The sequence below is a fragment of the Malaclemys terrapin genome, chromosome 1, assembly GCF_027887155.1.
Source record: "Malaclemys terrapin pileata isolate rMalTer1 chromosome 1, rMalTer1.hap1, whole genome shotgun sequence".
NCBI lineage: Eukaryota > Metazoa > Chordata > Testudines > Emydidae > Malaclemys > Malaclemys terrapin.
In genome coordinates, this window is record NC_071505.1 from 353,044,540 (window position 1) to 353,067,060 (window position 22,521).

At 45.4% G+C, this 22,521-nt stretch overlaps 2 protein-coding genes across 2 annotated transcripts; both read left to right on the top strand.

Annotated features, from left to right (window-relative positions):
- The first annotated feature begins 1,160 nt into the window (after positions 1–1,160).
- LOC128833644 (olfactory receptor 52E4-like) lies at positions 1,161–2,159 on the top strand. The gene has a single exon (XM_054021652.1). The coding sequence runs from the start codon at positions 1,161–1,163 to the stop codon at positions 2,157–2,159; it is 999 nt and encodes a 332-aa protein (XP_053877627.1).
- A 4,210-nt stretch (positions 2,160–6,369) lies between these two features.
- Positions 6,370–7,311, top strand: LOC128833649 (olfactory receptor 52E4-like). The gene has a single exon (XM_054021664.1). It carries the CDS (start codon positions 6,370–6,372, stop codon positions 7,309–7,311), a length of 942 nt encoding a protein of 313 aa, XP_053877639.1.
- The last annotated feature ends 15,210 nt before the right edge of the window (positions 7,312–22,521 follow it).

A 22,521-nucleotide genomic window follows, 5' to 3' on the forward strand; every position in this document is an offset into this window, starting at 1 on the left:
TTGATAACCTCCCTTTTGTGATCCATAGCCCTACGAAACATGGAGTTTTCTCTGGTGTCCTAACGTCCCTTATCAATTTTCATAACTTTCAATTTCTATTCTTTCCCTTTTCCCCCTTTGTTACATATTACTCCCCCCCCAATTGCTGCCTTCACTTTGCCACTGAACTGGGTTTTTACGCAAAATTGTTCACTTTGTTGCCTGTGGTATCATGACTTTTTCTACAAAAGAGCTACCAATTTCCATTCATATTTTCTGTAGAATTTTTTCCTCCCAATCCATTTGGCTGACAGTTTTCCTCAGCTTTGGGGAATTAGTCCTCTGGGAGCATTAAGTGTCTATAGATAGTACCCATTGGGAACTGTTCTCTGTTTGTCCATTTGCATGTAAATCAGTATCATTCTTTATTTTCCTCTCCTATATCGTATGTTCCCGTCTTTGTCTCTTCACTAAACTAAAGAGTCCTGGACTTTTCTATCTGTCTGCATATGGCAGTCCCCCCCATTCCCATAGCCTGTCCTGGAAATCCCCTTTATATATGCTATATCCTTTTTAGAGATTGAATGACCAAAACAGAACACATATCCGGAACATGCTATTCTCCATCCCATATCTTAGAGATCTGAACATTGCTTTTGTTTTGTCCACTGCTGTGAATGAGCAGATATTTCTTTGAGCTACTTATCAATGGCACCCAGGTCTTTTCCATGAACTATGTTCTAGTTGGGGTGTTTCTACTGGCATATGTCTTCCAAAGTTTGGCCTTTTTCACTCTCAGGTATCGAGCAACTTGATGAATGGGGAACACCTTACTGTATGGACTCACTAGCCTGGCTTTCATTGCATTAAGGAACAATGATGGATAATCAGTATCCACACTTGTGTTTCCTGCTGGTGCCTATTAAGGTTCCCCCACCATAAATTGTAGGAATTATTAATGCAGGGAGCCCCATAAAATATGGAATTTTCTTTAGTAGGGTAATCGTTCATAGTTGTTTTCTCGGAATAATTAAAATGTCATTTTTCAGTGTGTGAAGAGCCATCAATCTGGTTCACTCATGAGAACAGCCTCCAGTAGTGCATGTAATGTCTCATATTAACATTGCTTCTCCTTTCAGGCATCCTGGGCACACACAGAAACTCAGAAGAACATACGGTACATGCAGGAGACACCGTTCTGCCTCAGAGTTGGACACCTTCTCCCCTACTCTATGTCATATTCCAACACAACCGACTTCACCAACCCCTCCATCTTCATCCTACTTGGAATTCCTGGCTTGGAGACAGCCCATGTCTGGATCTCCATTCCCTTCTGCACCATGTACGCCATAGCTGTCTTGGGGAACTTCACCATCCTGTTTATTGTGAAGATGGAGCGGAGCCTCCATGGACCCATGTACTATTTCCTGTGTATGCTGGCCATCACCGACCTGGTCATGTCCACATCCACCCTACCCAAAATGCTGAACATCTTCTGGTTCAATTCCAGAGAGATCAGTTTCAGTGCCTGCCTCACTCAGATGTACTTCCTTCACTGCTTCTCAGCGATGGAATCTGGAATCCTCGTAGCCATGGCTTTTGATCGCTACGTAGCGATCTGCGATCCCCTGAGACATTCCACAATCCTGACAAACCCTGTTGTGGTGAAGATAGGCCTGGCTGTGGTGCTGCGCAGTGGCATACTCGCATTACCCTATCCCTTCCTGGCGAGCCGGTGGCCATATTGCAGAACCAACATCATCCCCCACTCCTACTGTGAGCACATAGCTGTGGTGAATCTGGCCTGTGCTGACATCCGTATCAGTAGTTACTACGGCCTGTTTGATCTTTTCTCTGTGATCGGAATGGACGTGTTTTTCATCGCTGTGTCCTATACTCAGATCCTCAGGGCTATCATCCGCCTCCCCACGAAAGATGCCCAGCTCAAAACTTTTGGAACCTGCATCTCTCACCTTTGTGCCATCTCAGCTTTGTACATCCCAGATTTCTTCTCCTCTCTCACGCACCGGTTTGGCCATAATGTGCCACTCCATTTCCTCGTTCTCATTGCCAATGTGTACCTTCTGGTGCCACCCTTGCTACACCCCATCATCTACGGGATGAGGACCAAAGAAATCCGGGGAAGGCTGCTACGGCTCTTTACCCACAAAGACACCTAAATATTTTCACCTTGTGCTCTGGCTCTCAGACCGAAGTCCGTGCAGAGAAGGCTGGTGCATAGTGCTGGGCCCTCTTCCTGAATCACTTACTGGACAGTCAGAGAGACATTATACCCTTTCCTGTCCTTACTGTGTTGTGTCAGCATGATAAACTGTGGAATCAGTCTATGTACCATACACTGGGTTGACACTTTTCTAATTGCTGGTCTCTGGACTCCTGAAACTGCGATCTTTCCCCACTTGTTCTGTCAGGGCTCCACCCCTGCTGTGTGTCTTCTCCCCAAGGCCCTGCCCTGTCACTTTCTCCTGTCTTCCCCTCCCCTTGTCAGTTGCTGGATCATTTCCACTCCCCATATATATATGAGCCCAAAAATGGTGTTCCACTGTGGCCAGCATGTCCATGAATGCCACAAGCAAACTCATGTTGTCTCTATACTACATGTGTCAACATCTTCTTTGGACTCCTCATCCTCACTTTGCCATTTAAGGAGTAGCTGGACTGCCATTCGTGATCTGTTAGTGAGACCCGTCAGCATATTCATCCACAGTTCAGGATCTGGTCCCGAAGACTGAAAAGGTGTACAGAGCATGCAGTACAAAAACAGTTGCAAGATGGCGCCAAATGTGGAAGGAAGGGAAAGGACTGCTGGGGAGTGAACCGATGCATGATCGGGCATTGGGACAGGACCCAGGTTGCCCCATGACCCCCTGCCCACTTCCCACAAACCCCTGATGCTGAAGGGGAAGGAGATGCTCTGTGGGATACCTGCCCAGAGTGCACCACTCCAAATGCCACTGCAAGTGCTGCACTTGCCGCAAATGTGGCCATGCCATTGCGCTGGCAGCTGACAGTGTGAACACACAGCAGCCCTGTCCCTGCAGCGCTCTCTGAGGGGTGTTAACTCCCAGATCGTTACATCTCCAAGTGTGGACATAGCCTAAGTCTGTTCCGTTTTGAAAACACTTCAATGAAGGGTACTCCACAGTATGATGGTAGAGAGATGTATTGCTCTCTGATCTCACAGCGACAGCCCTGTATGGCCTTAGAAAGTGCTCATGTCTCCCCTCAGTCATCTTTCTCCAGATTTGTCTGTCTCCTATCTACACATCCATCCTGGGCATTTACAGGGTACCAGAGCCTATGGAGAGCCAGACATTATCCCTTATTTTCTTTCTAATCAACTGTATTTTATAAATATACACAAATACACAAAACAGCCAGTTCCTCTCTGACTCAGCACAGAGCCCAGGAGTTCTCATCTCCCTTTGGGAAGGTTCCTTAATTACTGTTTACTCCTGAAGCCGGATAATTAGCCCAGAGGCAGGGGCATGCTTGTCTATAGCCTGTTTACATTCAGATGCTCTCTTCTCCTGTAGAGGCTGAGCGAACTCCACTGGGATTTCACAGAGCTATAGTATAAACTGTACACACCCCTGTGTCGCTCTCGGCATGGGATGCTGCTGCAGATGCTGGGGTGAGAGAGGAGTGGGACACGGCTACCTGAGGGGGATTCCCAGGGAGGACACTTCCATCTCAGCATTCACAGGTAACCATCACTTGCTGACGAACTCACCTGCTCGACAAATCCAGTGTAACGTGGGTGTGGAGGGGTAGATAGTACGTCTGTGGTCCTTTCTGCTCTGCACAACCATGACACATCGCAGGGCTCTTGGCATAATTGATGAGTTTGCCAAAGAATCACTGGTCAAAATGTCACTTTTTTGTGTGCACCTTGCTCATCCCACCTGATGGACTACTGCCCAAAGGTGACTACATTTCAGTGGCACAGTGAATCCTTCAGAATGAAAGATGTTAGTAGATGTGCAATACAAGGGGAAATTCTGAGACCACGGCCTGGCTCAGGCCCCAGTGAGGCAAAATTTGCCTTGGATCAACAACTGAGTAGAGACATCAGGAGCCATCTGTGTGCTTATACACAGACACTATCACCCTCTCCTCTTGCATTTCAGAAGTATGTCTGTTAATGGGGCAGGGGGACAGGGGGACAGGAGGTGTTACCTGACTTTTATCTGCTAAAATGATTAGAAGGTGTTAGGACTCTTCACAAGAACAAATTTTCAACATGGGTAACACATACTTTTTCCTAAGTTAATTTGAGAAGTCAGCTGAACTGATATGCCTGAAACTTTCAAAAAACAATTCAGCTCGGTCCTTTTTTGTTTTTACGTCATTGAAGATCTCCTGGTTAAGTCATTGTCATCTCTTGCCATACTTGCTATCTTTCCTACGCGGTGGGATAGTTTGCTCTTGTGCCCTTAGTAATGTCTCTGAAAATCTGCCAGCTGTCTTCTTTTATTTTTCCCCTTAGACGTGCTTCCCATGAGATCTTACCTACCAACTTCCTGCATTTGCTAAAATCTGCCTTCTTGAAATCCATTGTCTTTGTTTTGTTGTTTTCCCTCATATCATTCCTTAGAATCATGAACTCTATCATTTCATGATCACCTTCCCCCAAATTGCCTTCCACTTTCAAATTCTAAACCAGTTCCTCCTCCTTTGTCAAAATCAAATCTAGAACAGCCTCTCTCCTAGTTGCTTACTCCAGCTTCTGGAACAAAAAATTGTCTCCAATACATTCCAAGAACTTGTTGGATGATCTGTGCCCTGGTGTACACAGCATTAGATGAATTCTCCCATTGACCGAGCTACCACCTCTCGGGGATTACCTGTGCTGAGGGGAGAACCCCCTCCATCTGTGTAGGTAGTTTCTATAGTGAAGTGCTATGGCAGTAACGCTGTAGCATTTTAAGTATAAACAACCTGTCAAGCAGATCTTCCAGAAAAAATCTGGATCTGCAAACATGGGGAATTGGAGAATCCAACACTTCCCTTCTCAGTGTGTCCCAGTGGCTAATCACCCTCAGTGCTAAATATTTGGCCCTAATTTCTAGCTGGAATTTACCTGGCTTCAGCTTTCAGCCCTTTGGTCTTGCCTTTCTCTGGTAGATTACAGAGCACATTACTACCCCACAAGTACTCCTGTTCTTTTAACCTCCCTTATCAACTTTCATAACTTCCAATTTCTATTTTTAGCTATCTATTTTCCATTTTTCCTATTTTTTGCACATTGCTTCCCCACCCTAATTTCTGCCTTCACTCTGCCACTGAAGTGGGTTTTTGCACAATGTTGTTCACCTTGTTAACTCTGGAATCATGAATTTTCTACTATCTAATAAACTGTTATCAAAGAATTACCAATTTTCATTCATATTTTTCTGTGTAATTTTTTCCCTCCCAATCAGTTTTGCTGACAATTTTCCTCAGTGTTGGGGAATTAGTCCTCTTGGAGCACTAAGTGTCTATAAATAGGACTGGTTGGGAACTGTCCATTTGAATGTAAATCAGTTTCATTTTTTATTTTCCTCTCCTATATCATATGCACCCTTCTTTGTCTCTTGTGTAAACTAAAGATTTGCAGACTTTTCTATATGTTTGCACATGGCAGCCTCCCCCATTCTCAGAGCCTGTCTTGGAAATCCCTTTTATATGTGCTATATCTTTAATAGAGACTGGGTAACCAAAACTGAACACATATCCCTGAACCTGTTATTCTCCATACCATATCTTAGTAATCTGAACATTGCTTTTGTTTTGCCCACTGTTGTGAATGAGCAGGTGTTTCTCTTCAGCTGCTATCAATGCCGCCCAGGTCTTTTCCATGAGGTATGTTCTAGTTGGGATGTTTCTCCCAGCACATGTCTTCCCAAAAGTTTGTTTTTTTCCAATCTCAGATTTCAAGCAACTGGATGAATGGGAAAACTTCCTACAGAATTGACTCCCTATCCTGGCTTTCATTGCATTAAGAAATAATGATGGATAACCAGTATCCACACTTGTGTCTCCTGCTGGGGCCTCTGAAGGTTCCCCCACCACATTATGTAGGAATTATTAACACAGGGAGCACCACAAAATATGGAATTGGATTTAGTAGGGTCGTTGTCCACAGTTATTGTCTCTGATTTATGAAAATGTAATTTTTCAGTGTGTGAAGAGTGATCAATCTGCTTCTCCCATGAGAACAGTCTCCATTAATGCACGTAGTATCTCATATTAACATTGTCTCTTCATTCAGGCATTTCCACTGCGACCATCACCCGAGACCCTGGAAACACAGAAAGTCAGAGGAACATACTGTGCATGCAGGAGAAACCCTTATGACTCGGAGTTGTACACCTTCTCCCCTACTCGATGTCAAATTCCAACAGAACCAACTTCATCAACCCCTCCACCTTCATCCTACTTGGCATTCCTGGCCTAGAGGTAGCCCATATCTGGATGTCCATTCCCTTCTGTGTTATGTACACCATAGCTTTGTTGGGGAACTTCACTATCCTGTTCATCGTGAAGAGGGAGCCAAGCCTCCACGGGCCGATGTTCTATTTCCTCTGCATGCTGGCCATCACTGACCTGGTCATGTCCACATCCACTGTACCCAAAATGCTGAGCATCTTCTGGTTCAATTCCAGGGAGATCAGTTTCAGTGCCTGCCTCACCCAGATGTACTTCATTCACTCCTTCTCAGGGATGGAGTCTGGAATACTTGTAGCCATGGCTTTTGATCGCTACGTGGCCATCTGTAATCCTCTGAGATATTCCACAATCCTGACAAACTCTGTTGTGGCCAAGATAGGCCTGGCTGTGGTGCTGCGCAGTGGCATACTCACATTACCCTATCCCTTCCTGGCGAGCCGATGGCCATATTGCAGAACCAACATCATTCCCCACTGCTATTGTCGACATATAGCTGTGGTGAAGCTGGCCTGCGCTGACATCCACATCAGCAGTTACTATGGCCTGTTTAATCTTTTCCTTGAGATTGGAATGGATGTGTTTTTTATTGCCGTGTCCTATACTCTAATCCTCCGGACCATCTTCCGCCTCCCCACAAAGAATGCCCGTCTGAAAACTTTTGGGACCTGCATCTCTCATCTTTGTGCAATCTCAGCTTTGTACATCCCAGATTTCTTCTCATCTCTCACACAGTGGGTTGGCCTCTATGTGCATTTGCGCGTTCTCATTGCCACTCTGTACATGTTGGTGCCCCCCATGCTCCACCCCATCATTTATGGGGTGAGGACCAAACGGATCCGGGACAGGCTGCTCCAGCTATTTACTCATAAAGAGACATAAATGTTTTCTCCTTGTGCTCTTGCTCTCAGATTGAGCTCTGTGCAGAGCTGGCTGGTGCATGGTGCTGGGGCCTCTTCCCTGAGTCACTTACTGGACAGACAGAGAGACATTGAACACTTTTCTGTCCTTGCTGTGGTGTGTCAATGTGATGAACTGGGCAGTTGGTCTATGTGCACCACACTGGGTTGCCACCTTTCTAATTGCTGGTAGCTGGATCCCTGAAATTGCAATCTTGCCCCATCTCTTCTGTCAACCCTCGACCCTGCTGTGTGTCATCTCCCCAAGGCCCTGCCCCATCACTTGCTCCTGTCTTCCCCTCCCCTTGTCAGCTGTGACACAGTCATCTCTACAACCAATATGTTCTCACATTTTATAACAGGTCACTTAAGGTGCAATGGTTTGTGTTAACATGTTAATGTTTATTCTTACTTTGTTACTAACTGTGGAGAGAGAGACCCCATCAGGACTCCTGGGATCTATCTCAGCTCTGGGAGTGGGGTGGGCTATAGTGTGTTACAGCAGGAGCCAGATACATCTGAGGTCTAAATAAGAAGATCAGAATGGCCATACTGGGTAAAACCAATGGCCCATGTATCCCAGTAGCCTGTCTTCTAACAGTGCCCATTGCCAGGTGCTTCAGAGGGAATGAACAGAACATGGCAATCCTCATCTGATTTATGTGAAGCGGCTTGGCAGAAGGGGCAGAAGCCCCGAGCCCAGGCTGCCTCCGCTTCAGCTGGCAGGAGTTTAATCCTCCAGCCCCAGAAAGAGTCGCCGGGGGAGGGGAATAGCCCAGATCCCCCTGGCTGGAGCAGCAGAAAAAGCCCTCAGATCAGGCTGCCCTAAGCCTTTGCCTTGAAGGCAGGATCTGTGAGGGGAGTGGGGAGTGAAGCCCTACTCATTTTTGTCCTCTCCATATTCCATACCGCTGCTGCCCAGGGGTTTTCTCATTTTCCCTGTCCTTGGGCGAACCTCAGGGGGCGGTTATTTTGTCTCCCTTTCCTGATACTTTAGGGGCTGCTCTCTTCCCTACACCTTCCTTAACTTTTCTGGAGGTGGAGATGGGTTGTACAGCACTATCGGTACAGACACAGCACCAGAGGACTTCTTCCTCTTTGCCCATCTCATAGGACACAGGGTCATAACAGGGGCCAAGCCAGAGGATCATCAAAAGTCCACTACCCCGTCTCCCACTGTGCTGCGGGATGAGCTTCACCATTTTTTGGTGGACACCTGTCATTTCAAGGGTAAAGTGAAGCTCTCTCTCCAGCATTGGAGAGACATCCACCTTGTTCTCTTAGCTATGAGGGCTGTTTGGAGGAGTGGAGGGGAACCGGGAGGAAGGACATACTGGTTTACCTGTGGGCCCACAACTTCTGTCACAAGTCTTTGAGGTTCGTCAGCAATTGTTGCAAGGCCAGCTGGGGATCCTCCTGCCTGTGAAGATCCTCCTCAGCCCTCCGAATGAAGCCAACCACTTTTTCAACATTGAACACCAGAGGCTCTAGGGTGGGTTGCCACATTTGCCAGGTTCTCTCCTTCCTTTGTGATGTAGGATGCTTTGTTGTTTGCCTGCAGGAAACCCACATGGATACAGCCGACGAGATTAGTTGGCGGCTGGAGTCGAGGGATCGGGTATATTTTATACACCTCAGTGCTCATTCGGCTGGGGTGGCCACCCTGTTCTCCCCTGACCTACAACCTGAGATGCTGGGAGTTGAAGATGTCATACCAAGTCATCTGTTGCACCTCCAGGCCTGTTTGGAGGGACTGAGGTTGAATCTGTTCAAAGTCTATCTTCCAAATGCAGACTCGGAGTGGGTGTGTTTCTATCAACAGGTGTCTGCTATCTTCGGCACCTTGGATCCTCACTAGTGCCTGGTCCTGGGTGAGTATTTTAATCGCATCTTTGAGGACCAGAATCGCACAGGGATTGAGAGCAGCCAGGCCACTGCAGGCATCCTCAGAGAGATCATCAATCATCACTCCCTGGTGGACGACTTGCATGACCAACACCCGGATGAGAATTCTTCCTTTACCTATATCCAAGTGGAGGTCGATTGGCTGCACCACTCGTGGTTTGACGGCATGTATGTATTTTGTTTCCATCTTGCCTCGAACTATTCCTCCAGTATTCGTCTGGCCCAGTTCTCGGCCCACCATTTAGTGGCCACGATGGCCTCTTTCATCTCGGAGCTCACCTGGGGCTCTTCACACACTTCAGATCCCCCTGTGCATACTCCAGCAGGTGTGGCCACCTTATTGCCTACTGCTCGGGTTTTCCTTGAACGTGTCCTACAAGAGGGTGCTCCCCATCAATGCCTCACCCCAGGACCTCTGGAATTCTTGATTGGGCTCCTGTCCCATGAGTCCCCGCGATCCCCTCCCTTTCATGACCCAAGTGGGCAGCACACCCTGAATTTGGTTCATTTCTGAATTCCACCAAAGGAACAACTTTATATGCTCATGCGCCACATACTTCACTTCCCAAGTACCTGATACCCACTTACCCTGATACCAAGTGGTGGAACCTAGTACCATCTTTGGATGGTGAGGAACCCCAGTGGGCCAGAAAGTACTCCACCCCGGTCCCATTGCCCACCAGGGCTATCGGTTGGGTGTCTCCTTCCTGGACCATGAGCACAGGCATGTACGTGGCCCAGTTCTCCCCCATTCCAGATGCCTGCCCATTTTGCAGCATGAGGCAGACCCTGACATATGCCTATCTAGAATGTGCAAGGTTGCAGACCCTATTCCTACTCCTCCACAACTTCAACAGGAGGTTCTGGCTGCACTTTCCCCCACACCTTTTCATATATGCTACCTGCTTTAGCTCAACATACAGAATGTGGCCTTCAGGTCCCTTGTGTTACAGATGAAATATACCCTAATATAAATCTGTAAACTTGTTAATAAAACAAATAATCAAACCCATAAGAAAATAAGAAACATATAAGAAAAGATATATACGGAAGCAACTAGGCTAGACTATAGGCTACTGTTACCCAGGGTTGTTGTTTATGATGATGCTTTTCAATAATCATCATCATACTTGACTTGGTTGTATGGGTGGAAACCCAAGGCTATTTTGCTTTAAGGTAGGGGTCTCAAACATGCAGCCCAAAGAGTTATTTCCTGCAGCCCGCCATAGGCACTGACTCCACCGACAACCAAGCTCCCCTCCTTCTACCCTCCCACCTGTCCCACAAGTGCGCCACTTCCCCACTCCTCCACCTACCTGCCAGCGCTTCCCGCTGCCAAACAGCGGTTTCTACAATACCTGCATCAGCAATTTTAACACTCTTAGCAGAGAGGGTGCGGGGTCAAGCTGCCCTGTCTGTGGCACCCGAACCCCCTTCCCTTCTGTCCGGTTATACTGAAGCCGCTGCATGACCAGTTTACGACCTGGTGGCTTAGATATTCTGTTAGCAAAAAGCAAGAATGGTTCAGTATGGCCTGTTATCTTGACTACTGTCAGCAACACACAATAGTGGTTTAGACACTTTATTGGTTTGCCAAAATCTCCCCGAACACTACCACAGCTGCAGGCTGCGAGTTGGTAATGGCCAGGGACTCAGAAGTGACAGGAAGAGGGAGGCACATATGTGTGTGGGTGAGTTACAAAGGAAAGATAGAGCTGGACCTGAATGCACCAGGAGAGAGAGAGAGAGAGTGAGCGAGAGAGAGAGAGATGGAACAAAACCCACTAGAACAGGGACTCCCTGTCACTGCCGTGCTGGGGAGTACTCTCCAAGGGAGACACAAACTCTCTCCTTGACCCCCAACAGGCACTGTGTGTGCCAGAAACATTTCCTTCAGGGAAGCCCGGCAGGATCAGTTCTGGAACGAGAGCACTTGGGGAAACACAGATGGCAGAGGAGACACATTTGGGTGAAGAAAATATCTTGTGGCGCCTCCCTGACCAGGGCCACCCCACTTCCACATCTTTGTAGCAGCTCCAGGTTTGCTGTCACAGACCCGCTCAAGCTTGTGCAGCTGGACACTCACCAGCCGAGCATGTTTGGGGCCCACAAACAAGACCCATGTGATTTTGAGTCACAGCACTGTTCAGGCCCTACCCCTGGCTCTGGGTTTCCAGGCCCACTCTCGCAGTGCAGCTTCCGTTCTAGTGCCTGTTTCTGGGAGCTGAAACCTGCATACCAAGCACCGAGGAACTGAGCCTCGGCTACCCCAGACAATCCAATTGCTTCAGCAGATCATTGCCAGAGCTCCCCCTTGGGCGCACTCTGTTTCCAGTTTCTCCTTTTCAGGTCACATGATGGCTAACCCAAACAGCTCCAGGCCTTGCAAAAGGGGTTGTGTGACACACAAAGTTAAGCAACTTGCAGGCTATTGACCCAGATTCACCTTTTAGAGACAGGTTAGAAAAATATGTAAATGGTAATTAGGGCCATTCCATCATAGATAGGCTAGAGCTTTGAAATGTAGACTTGTATTGTTAAAGAACTGGAAGATGTTTACCATCAGCTTGTTAGAGGTTTACCGTGTAACCAAAGGTTTCCTGTCTAGAGCTGTATACAGTTAATTCAGAGATGAAAAGGAAATATTATTAGATGGAACTTGGGTGCAATAATATTATTATTAAAGAACTGATAGAAGTTAATGACTTTAGTAGTCTACGTTTACCGACAGCTTTTTAGAGGTTAGAAGTGTAACCAAATGATTCCTGTGTAGAGCTGTATTCGTTTAATTCATACGTGAAAAGGAAATATTATTAGAAGGGACATGGGTAAATTATTATCATTTGCTGTACGTCTCTTTAAAGTTTCTGGTGAACTCTCTATAAACTTCAGAGTAACAGCCGTGTTAGTCTGTATCCGCAAAAAGAAGAACAGGAGTACTTGTGGCACCTTAGAGACTAACAAATTTATTAGAGCATAAGCTTTCGTGGACTACAGCCCACTTCTTCGGATGCATATAGAATGGAACATATAATGAGGAGATATATATACACACATACAGAGAGCATAAACAGGTGGGAGTTGTCTTACCAACTCTGAGAGGCCAATTAATTTAGAGAAAAAAAAAAAAAAACTTTTGAAGTGATAATCAAGCTAGCCGAGTACAGACAGTGTGATAAGAAGTGTGAGAGTACTTACAAGGGGAGATAGTCAACGTTTGTAATGGCTCAGCCATTCCCAGTCCTTATTCAAACCGGAGTTGATTGTGTCTAGTTTGCATATCAATTCCAGCTCAGCAGTCTCTCTTTGGAGTCTGTTTTTGAAGTTTTTCTGTTGTAATATAGCCACCCGCAGGTCTGTCACTGAATGACCAGACAGGTTAAAGTGTTCTCCCACTGGTTTTTGAGTATTTTGATTCCTGATGTCAGATTTGTGTCCATTAATTCTTTTGCGTAGAGACTGTCCAGTTTGGCCAATGTACATGGCAGAGGGGCATTGCTGGCACATGATGGCATAGATCACATTGGTAGATGTGCAGGTGAACGAGCCCCTGATGGTATGGCTGATGTGATTAGGTCCTATGATGATGTCACTTGAATAGATATGTGGACAGAGTTGGCATCGGGGTTTGTTACAAGGATAGGTTCCTGGGTTAGTGGTTTTGTTCAGTGATGTGTGGTTGCTGGTGAGTATTTGCTTTAGGTTGGGGGGTTGTCTGTAAGCGAGGACAGGTCTGTCTCCCAAGATCTGTGAGCCATTACAAACGTTGACTATCTCCCCTTGTAAGTACTCTCACACTTCTTATCACACTGTCTGTACTCGGCTAGCTTGATTATCACTTCAAAAGTTTTTTTTTGTTTGTTTGTTTTTTCTCTTAATTAATTGGCCTCTCAGAGTTGGTAAGACAACTCCCACCTGTTTATGCTCTCTGTATGTGTGTATATATATATCCTCAATATATGTTCCATTCTATATGCATCCGAAGAAGTGGGCTATAGTCCACGAAAGCTTATGCTCTAATAAATTTGTTAGTCTCTAAGGTGCCACAAGTACTCCTGTTCTTCTCTATAAACTGCTTAATGGATAATAACCTTATGTTAATCCAACTCTGAAGCCAGCCATCTCTCCTATGAAACTGACTTAAAAACTCTAACATGTCTCTGTGTATAATTATCTTTTAACAAATACTCTCTCTTTTTTAATAAATCTTAGTTTAGTTAATACGAATTGGCTCTAAGTGAATTTTTGGGTAATATCTGAAATATTCATTCACCTGGGAGGTGATGTGTAGAATCCTTTGGTATTGGTAGAACTTTATTATATGATGATAAAGATTTTCAATAATCATCAGCATACTTGACTTGGCTGTATGGGTGGGAACCCAAGGCTATTTTGATTTAAGGTAGGGGTCTCAAACACGCAGCCCACGGGCCACATACAGCCCAAAGAGTTATTTCCTGTAGCCCGCCATAGGCACCGACTTCACCGGCAGCCAAGCTCTCCTCCCCCTGCTCCCTGCCTGTCCCACAAGCACCCCAATTCCCCACTTCTCCACCTACCTGCCAGCGCTTCCCGCTGCCAAACAGCTGTTCGGCGGCACTTAGGACTTCCCAGGAAGGAGGGGGTAGGCGCGCTCAGTGAACAAGGTGGAGAAGAAGCGGGGATTTGGGGAAGAGGTTGGAATAAGGGCAGGGAGGGGTAGAGTTGGGGTAAGGACTTTGGGGAAAGGGTTGGAATGGGGGCAGGGGAGGGGTGGGACGAAGTGGGTAAGAGGCAGGGCCTCATGGTGTCGGGGTGGGAGCCGGAGCAGAGTTGTGGGGGTTGTATCTTTATATGAAAAGGTATCAATAATGCAGCCCTTGGGCCAATGTACTAGTCCTCATGTGGCCCTCGTGGTGACCCCTATTTTTTCTGTTATGAGAAGAAATATATACCACTTCCTTATTTACGTTCTCCACACCATTCATGATTTTATACACCTCACTCATATCCCTCCCTTAGTCATCTCTTTCCCAAGTTGAAATGACCCATTCTTATTAAACTCTGCTCATGTGGAAGCTGTTCCATACCCGTAATAATTCTGGTTGCACTTTTCCATAACTTTTTTTCAATTCCAAGATATCTTTTTGAGATGGGATGACCAGATCTGCAGGCAGCAGTTTAGGTGTGGGCGTACCATGGATTTATATAGAGGAAATATGATATTTTTGGTCTTATCATCTTTCCCTTTCCAACTGATTCCCTGCTGCACATTGAATGAATGTTTTCAGAGAACTATCCATAATGACACCCAGCTCTCTTTCTTGAGTGCTAACAGCTAATTTAGAACCGATCATTTTATACGTACAATTGGTATTATGTTTTTCAGTAGCCATTACTTTGTCCACATGTCTCTGGAGCATACTTTCTCCCTCCTGCAATTCATGGCTTCTCCTGCATCTGGAATCTATCTTTCTGCTGCAGCCATAGCCCTGCCACCCAAGAGTCCCCTTTGCCACTCTTGTGCCTCTCTCCTGCCCCATCTTCTCCTGACTCATCCATTCTCTCTGGTATTTAAGGGCTGAATAACACTTCATCTCTTTGATCCCTCTTCTTGGGAACTTCCATTACTTCCACGCCCAACCCTCAGCAGAGAAGCTTGAAGAAACAGGTTTAATCTATAATGCAGTTACTCCCTTCTTCTGTCCGCTGAGAACTTGTTAGGGGTGATAGTCTTTAAAGATGAACCTTTTTATAGATAGATGCCTCTGCCCCAAACTCCTGCCTCTGAGCATAAGGCGTATGAGCAAAGACTAAAGGAGAAAACAAAAGGCCTAAGGATACAGACAGGTCATACACTCACAAGTGCTGAAATAGGGTTAAAATATCTCATCAATGTGCAATGGCAAACAAAAAATCTAAGAGACTGTTTGGAATCACTAAGAAAGGATAGTTAATAAAATATCATATTGCCTCTCTATATATAAACCCCTGGTACATCCATGTATTGATTACTGTGTGCAGATCTGGTCGCCCCATCTCAAAAAAGATAGATTGGAATTGGAAAAGGCACATAGAAAGGCAACAGACATGATTAGGGGCAGGGCCGGATCTAGGCACCAGCGTTTCCAAGCATGTGCTTGGGGTGGCACTTTTCAAGGGGCAGCATTTTGGCCCTTTGGCCCTTTTTTTTTTTGCATGGGGCAGCAAAAAACCTGGAGCTGATTAGGGGTATGGAACACCTTCAAAATGAGGAGAGATTAAAAATCTGGGACTTTTCAGCTTTCAAAAATGATCACGAAGATGGGATATGAGGTCTGTAAAATCATGCATGGTGTGGAAAAAAATCAATAAGGAAATGTTATTTACTCCTTCACATAACAGAAGAAGTGGGGGTCACCCAATGAACTTAATAGGCAGCAATTTTGAAACAAAGAAAAGTATTTCTTCGCAGTAAACCTGTGCAATTCTGGGCCAGAGGATGTTGTGAAGGCCAAGACTGGATATGAGTCAGCAGTGTGCCCTTGTTGCCAAGAAGGCCAATGACATATTGGGCTGTATAAGTAGGACAATTGCCAGCAGATCGAGGGCAGTGATTATTCCCCTCTATTCGGCACTGCTGAGGCCTCATCTGGAGTATTGTGTCCAGTTTTGGTCTCCGCACTACAGCAGGGATATGGACAAATTGAAGAAAGTCCAGTGGAGGGCAATGGAAATGATTAGGGGGCTGTGGGACATGACTTACGAGTTGAGGCTGAGGGAACTGGGTTTATTGAATCTGCAGAAGAGAATAGTGAGGGGGGATTTGATAGCAGTCTCCATCCAGCCTTCCCAGCTAACACAGGGACTTAACTTTCTGCATCTCTCAGCTGTTGTCCTCATAGCTTCAAATCTGATCCCTTGCCCTGCCCCCAGTGCCTGATTCAGGGCAAAGGACTCCCAGCCCATCCCCATTGCAGGGACCCTGCCTGATACAGTCCCCAAGTTGGGAGGAAAAAAAGGGAACTGAAAGCCAAACAAATAAGCCAAACAGGCCTCCTCCTTCCCTCAGGACTTTGTAGCTGAGCTTTAGGTCCCATAAACTATATGTTGCACAGCTTTGGTCACCTGCCTTACTACCATGTTCCCAACCATTGGTTGCTTGTATATGTCTTCCTGGCTTCCCTCTTCACTCCTGATTGTCCTGTCACCACGTCCTTGCTGCACTGACTGCAGGCTTCTTCTCCAAACCTGGAGCAGAGGGAGCCCCACTGGGGTGGGGGGGAGGTGGAGATGATCCAGAGAGTGACAGGGGGATGAGAGGAGGGAGCAACAGCAATGGGGTCTTTGGGAAGAGTCAGGAGAGAAGGCAGGGCCTCTGGTGTCCAGTTCCAGCAATTAGAAAGATAGTAACCCTCTGAATTAAGGAGTTGTACACAGACTGATTCCCCAGTTTGTCATGCTGACACAGCATAGTAAGGCCACAAAAGGGTTTAATGTCACTTTGACTGTCCAGTCAGTGATTCAGGGAAGAGGGTCCAGCACCATGTCACAGCCATCTCTTCAAGGAGCTGGTTCTGACGGCCAGAGCACAAGGAGAAAACTTTAGATCTCTTTGTGAGTAAACAGCCGAAGCAGCCTGTCCTGGATCTGTTTGGACCTTACCCAGTTGTCATAACTATAAAGGGAAGGGTAACAGCCCTCCTGTGTACAATACTATAAAATCCCTCTTGGCCAGAGACTCCAAAATCATTTTCCCTGTAAAGGGTTAAGAAGCTCAGGTAACCTGGCTGACACCTGACCCAAAGGACCAATAAGGGGACAAGATACTTTCAAATCTTGGTTGGGGGAAGGCTTTTGTTTGTGCTCTTTGTTTTTGGGTTGTTCGCTCTTGGGACTGAGAGGGACCAGACATCAATCCAGGCTCTCCAAATCTTTCTGAACAGGTCTCTCATATTTCAAACTTGTAAGTAAACAGCCAGGCAAGGTGTGTTAGTTTTTATCTTTGTTTTCTCAACTTGTAAATGTACCTTTTTGCTAGAGTGTTTATCTTTCTTTGCTGTAACTTTGAACCTAAGGCTAGAGGGAATTCCTCTGGGCTCTTTAAGTTTGATTACCCTGTAAAGTTAGTTTCCATCCTGATTTTACAGAGATGATTTTTACCTTTTTCTTTAATTAAAAGCCTTCTTTTTAAGAACCTGATTGATTTTTCCTTGTTTTTAAATCCAAGGGGGTTGGATCTTGATCCACCAGGAGTTGGTGGGAGGTGGGGGGGGGTGGGTAATTTCTCCTTGTTTTAAGATCCAAGGGGTTTGGATCTGTATTCACCAGGGAATTGGTGAAGAGTCTCTCAAGGCTACCCAGGGAAGGGAATTAGCATTTTGGGAGTGGTGGCAGCAGACCAGATCTAAGCTGGTAGTTAAGCTTAGAAGTTTTCATGCAGGCCCCCACATTTGTACCCTAAAGTTCAAAGTGGGGAAACAGCCTTGACAGGCTGCTAACAGGGAGTTTCGCAAGGGAGTTCTCCAGCTGAAAGAGGAGCAAATACAGCACCCTTGGGGTAAGTGGCTGTCTGTAGTGTGTGTTTGTGATTGGGGGTTACTCTCTATGTGCTGAGCTTGTGTTTGTCTGTCTGTTTCTTTGGTTGTTTGAAGGACCGTCTGCTGTGGCTGGCAGTTGGAAGCTGTGAATTTCAAAGGAAGAATTGAAAGCTAGAAGCCTCTGTTAATTGGCTGAGCCTTAGTCAGTGGGCAGGGCTATCAAGAAGGCCAGGGCTTTATAAAGCAGTGTGCAAGCAACCAGGGAGAGCAGGGGCAGCTAACAGGGGGGTTTACAAGGGGATTTGGAAGGGGGCAAGGTTCACTTGCTGTCATTTAAAACCTGTAAACTAAACTACATTCAAAACTTTTTGATTTAAACAAAACCCTTTCATTAACTAGGTAGCTGTAGGAGACAATGCAGGCAGTACCCAGCTGCAGAGTGAGGGCTATCCAGTGTATTGCGCTGAGTGCGGCAGGTATGATTACCTGCCCTGTTGGTGGGTGGCGTATGTGTGCAAGCGCTGCAAGGACCTCCTGGCTTTCAGAGACAGTGTACGGGCTTTGGAGGCCAGGGTGGCAGAACTGGAGGAGCTAAGAGAGGCAGAGAGGTATGTTGATGAGGCTTTCCAGGACACTGTAAAATTGTCCCACCTCCGGTCAGACAGCCCCTGTGCTGTTGAGGAGGATGAAAGGCCCAGGGAAGCAGAGCAGTCAACGGGAGCAGAGGGAAACCTTCCCATAGTTGGGACCCTCTTTCCAGATGGTGTTAGGGTATCCTTTCACACTGAGGTTACCTCTCCAGGTGAGGGAACTCCAGTCACTAGGAAAAGGCAGGTGTTAGTAATGGGAGATTCGATCATTGGAAACATTGATAGCTAGGTTTGTGATGACTGGGAGAACCGTATGGTGACTTGCCTGCCTGGTGCGAAGGTTGCAGATCTCTCAAGGCATCTGGATAGACTTATGTGTAGTGCTGGGGAGGAGCCGGTGGTCATGGTACATGTAGGTACCAATGACATAGGGAAGGGTAGGAGAGACATCCTGGAGGCCTAATTTAGGCTGCTACGGAAGAGACTGAAATCCAGGACCTCTATGGTGGCATTCTCAGAAATGCTCCCAGTTCCACGCGCAGGGACTTGTAGGCAGGCAGAGCTTCAGAGTCTCAATGCGTGGATGAGATGATGGTATAGGGAGGAGGGGTTTAGATTCATTAGGAACTGGGGAAACTTTGGGGATGGGGGAGCCTATACAGGAGAGATGGGCTCCACCTAAACCAAAGTGGAACCAGACTGCTGGCACTGAACATTAAAAAGGTTGCAGAGCAGTTTTTAAACTAGGAGATGGGGGAAAGCCAACTGCTTTATTTGTTTTAAACCTGCTGCCTATTAATTTCATTTGGTGACCCCTAGTTCTTGTGTTACAAGAAGGAGTAAATAGCACTTCCTTTTCTTCATTTTCTACACCAGTCATGATTTTATAGACCTCAATCATATCTCCCCTTAGTCATCTCTTTCCCAAGCTGAAATGTCCCAATCTCATTAATCTCTCCTCATATGGAGAACAGTACAGCAAAAATTTCAGGCACAAGATTGAGTCAAGGATCACATGAACTGGCCACATGCCCTTGCATGCTTCAATGAATCACAGTAGGGTCTATTACCCTATTCTAGCTAGAATGTCCACAGGAAAGTTCATCAAGTGGGAATGAGCTTCTTCCATAACCCATTATGTTCATTGATGGCCCATCAACTTGAATATTCCATTCACAAATTGCTGGCTAGATTAGATGTAAACTACCTTGTTGGAGTTATCACAAGAGCAAACAGAATAACAGCTCTAAGAATGGGTGGTTACTTAGACTGCTGTGTGGGACTGAAATTTACAGCTCTGCCCTGGCTGTTAGAAGTATGTCCTGGGCTTTAAGAGTAGAGCACATATTCAGGGAAACTAGATTGGGGCTAAAGAGAATGGGCCATTGAGTGATGGCTGCACCAGACACACAGCTGGGAGTGCATGCCTCTCCATTAGTTTTTGTAACTCTACTTTAGTTCTCATCATGCCTCCCTTCTTAGAGTGCAGACTGTGCCTCCTTCTTATGAATTCCCAAGCCATGGTACCAGAGGGGAGACAGGAGGAGATGGCAGAGCTAATAGGGTTGTTGTGAAGGAACAAAGGAGCCATCAGAGAGAGGCAACAACTGGAAACCTCCAAGGAGTTGAAACTCTCAGGTACTGCACTGGTCTCCGGGAAGGGATCCAGACAGAGTTTTGAGATAGATCTACTCAAGAGCTAGGCTTGGTGAGAAAGAAGACCAGCAGATGGTGACCTGCATGAAAGACCCTCTAAGCTTATTTTTACCAGCTTAGGTTAAACACTTTCCCAAGGCACAAATTCCACCTTGAACAGTATGCTGCCACCACCAAGTGATTTAGGTAAAGAATCAGGGAAAGGACTACTTGGAGTCCTATTCCCCAAAAATATTCCCCCAAGCCCTACACTCCCTTCCCTGGGGAAGGCTTGAGAATAATATTCTCACCAATTGGTACAGGTGACCACAGACCCAAATCCTTGGATGTTAAGAACAATGAAAAATCAATCAGGTTCTTAAAAGAAGAATTTTAATTAAAGAAAAGTAAAAGAATCATCTCTGTAAAATCAGGATGGTAAGTACTTTACAGAATAACAAAAGACTCAAAAACACAGAGGATTTCCCCTCTAGGCAAAACTTTAAATTTACAAAAACAGGGATAAACCTCCCTCTTAGCACAGGAAAAAATTCACAAGCTAAAACAAAAGATAATCTAATGGATTTCTTTCTATTACTTACTATTTCTGCAATAGTAGATGCTTAGTTCAGATATAGCTTAGGGAGATGTATTTGCCCTGCCCTGTTTCCTTGTTGACTCCCGGAGACACAGACAAAAAACCTTCCCCCCCTCCCCTTATTGGTCCTTTTGGTCAGGTGCCACCCAGGTTATCTGAGCTTCTTAACCCTTTAGAGGTAAAAGAGGAACTAACCCTTTACAGGGTAAAGAGGGATTTTATGGTACCCTTAGCTGTATGTTTATGACAAACACTTTTGTCAATAAAAGTTTTTTTGGTCATGGGTGTGAAAAGAACAATAAAAGCGCCAGTGTGCTGAGTGCTGCGTGAGCAGGAAATGCTTGGTTGGGTGGTTTGGTGATGTCGGCAGGAGAGCTCTCTCCTATAGGCCTAAAACGGCCATATTGGAGAGCTTACTGCAGTGTATCTTCAGTGGTACAGCTGTGCAAATGTAAAGTCTCTGGTGTAGACATATCCTCAGTCAGTCAAAAGGAGCAGATTATTACACACTTCTGCAGAAATTTGAACAACCTTGAGAACAGCAAAAGAGCAAAATATTCAATGTGTACAAATTTCACCTTAGAAGAAAAAAGTAAAATGAGTCCTTTCAAGAATTCCTAACAGATGTAAGGAGGTCAGCGGTCCGCTCTTTTGTGGAACTTTCCTGGCTTATGCACCACACAGGTGGAATTGGCTAGTAAAAGGATATGTATCCTTGCTCCCACTCCATTTATGCAGAGGCCTGCTTCTCCTCGAGGAATCTAATTCTTTTTGAACCCTGTTATAGTATTGGCTTTCAAAACATCCTTTGGCAAGGAGTTCCACAGGTTGACTGTTTGTTGTGTGAAGAAATACTTCCTTTTACTTGTTTTAAAACTGCTGATAACAAGAAAAAAGCTCAGAACATGCAAAGCTCCTTATTTGTATTTCTATTCTCTTTAGGTTCAATAAAGAAAAGAAACAACTGTACATAATAGAGAGATTTACAAGCATTGTATTATATAAAAACAATAAGAATTAATAAAAGAACATTTCACATATTTAACATCCCATGTCCATGTTAGGATATAGATATTCAAGCCTGTCTGTAAAGCCCTATACTTTAAGCATTTAGGTATATCTTTATCATATAGCTAGTTATAGAGGTATAAAAGAAAGAATCTGTGTAAGGTCCATCTCTCACTGTGACAGTCTGAGGCCCTGTTCTTAGGCCAATGTCTTTGGCTAAGAGGCAGCCATAAATTGGGAAATGTGTGGTCACATATTCACATTCCAAACTAGCCATATTGAAATCAGGCAATCTGGGGCTGTTAGGAAGGGGATCCGATCTATCACCTCCAGAGAAAGGGAAGAGCCTAGAAGATGTAAAAGGAAACTTAGGTTGATAGTTTTCTGTCTGGTAAGAACTCACTTATCAATAGACACAGCTGGGAAACCCTTATGTCTGTATAGATGTAGTTGTGAAATCCTCACCTCTGTATAGTTTTGTCATTAGACTTCCCACTTTGCTATTGTTTATTTGCACGGTCTCTGTCTAGTTCTGTGATTGTTTCTGTCTGTTGTATAACTAATTTTGCTGTGTCTAAACTAATTAAGGTGGTGGGATAAAATTGGTTAGCTAATCATGTTACAATATGTTAAGATTGGTTAGGTAAATTTTAGTAGAATGATTGGTTAAGGTATAGCTAAGAATATTACTATATAAATTAGGGGCAAACAGGAAGTAAGTTGGGATTGAAAAGTAAGGAAAAAAGAACTTGGATTTAAGCTTGCTGGAAGTTCACCCCAATAAACATGAAATTGTTTGCACCTTTGGACTTCGGGTATTGTTTCTCTCGGCTCATGTGAGAAGGACCAGGGAAGTGGGAGAGAGAAGGAATAAGATCTCTAACACTAAACATGGTAATATTCATTAAAACACAACTTAGAATCAATAACAGATTCATCTCAAGTTTAAGAGTACACCA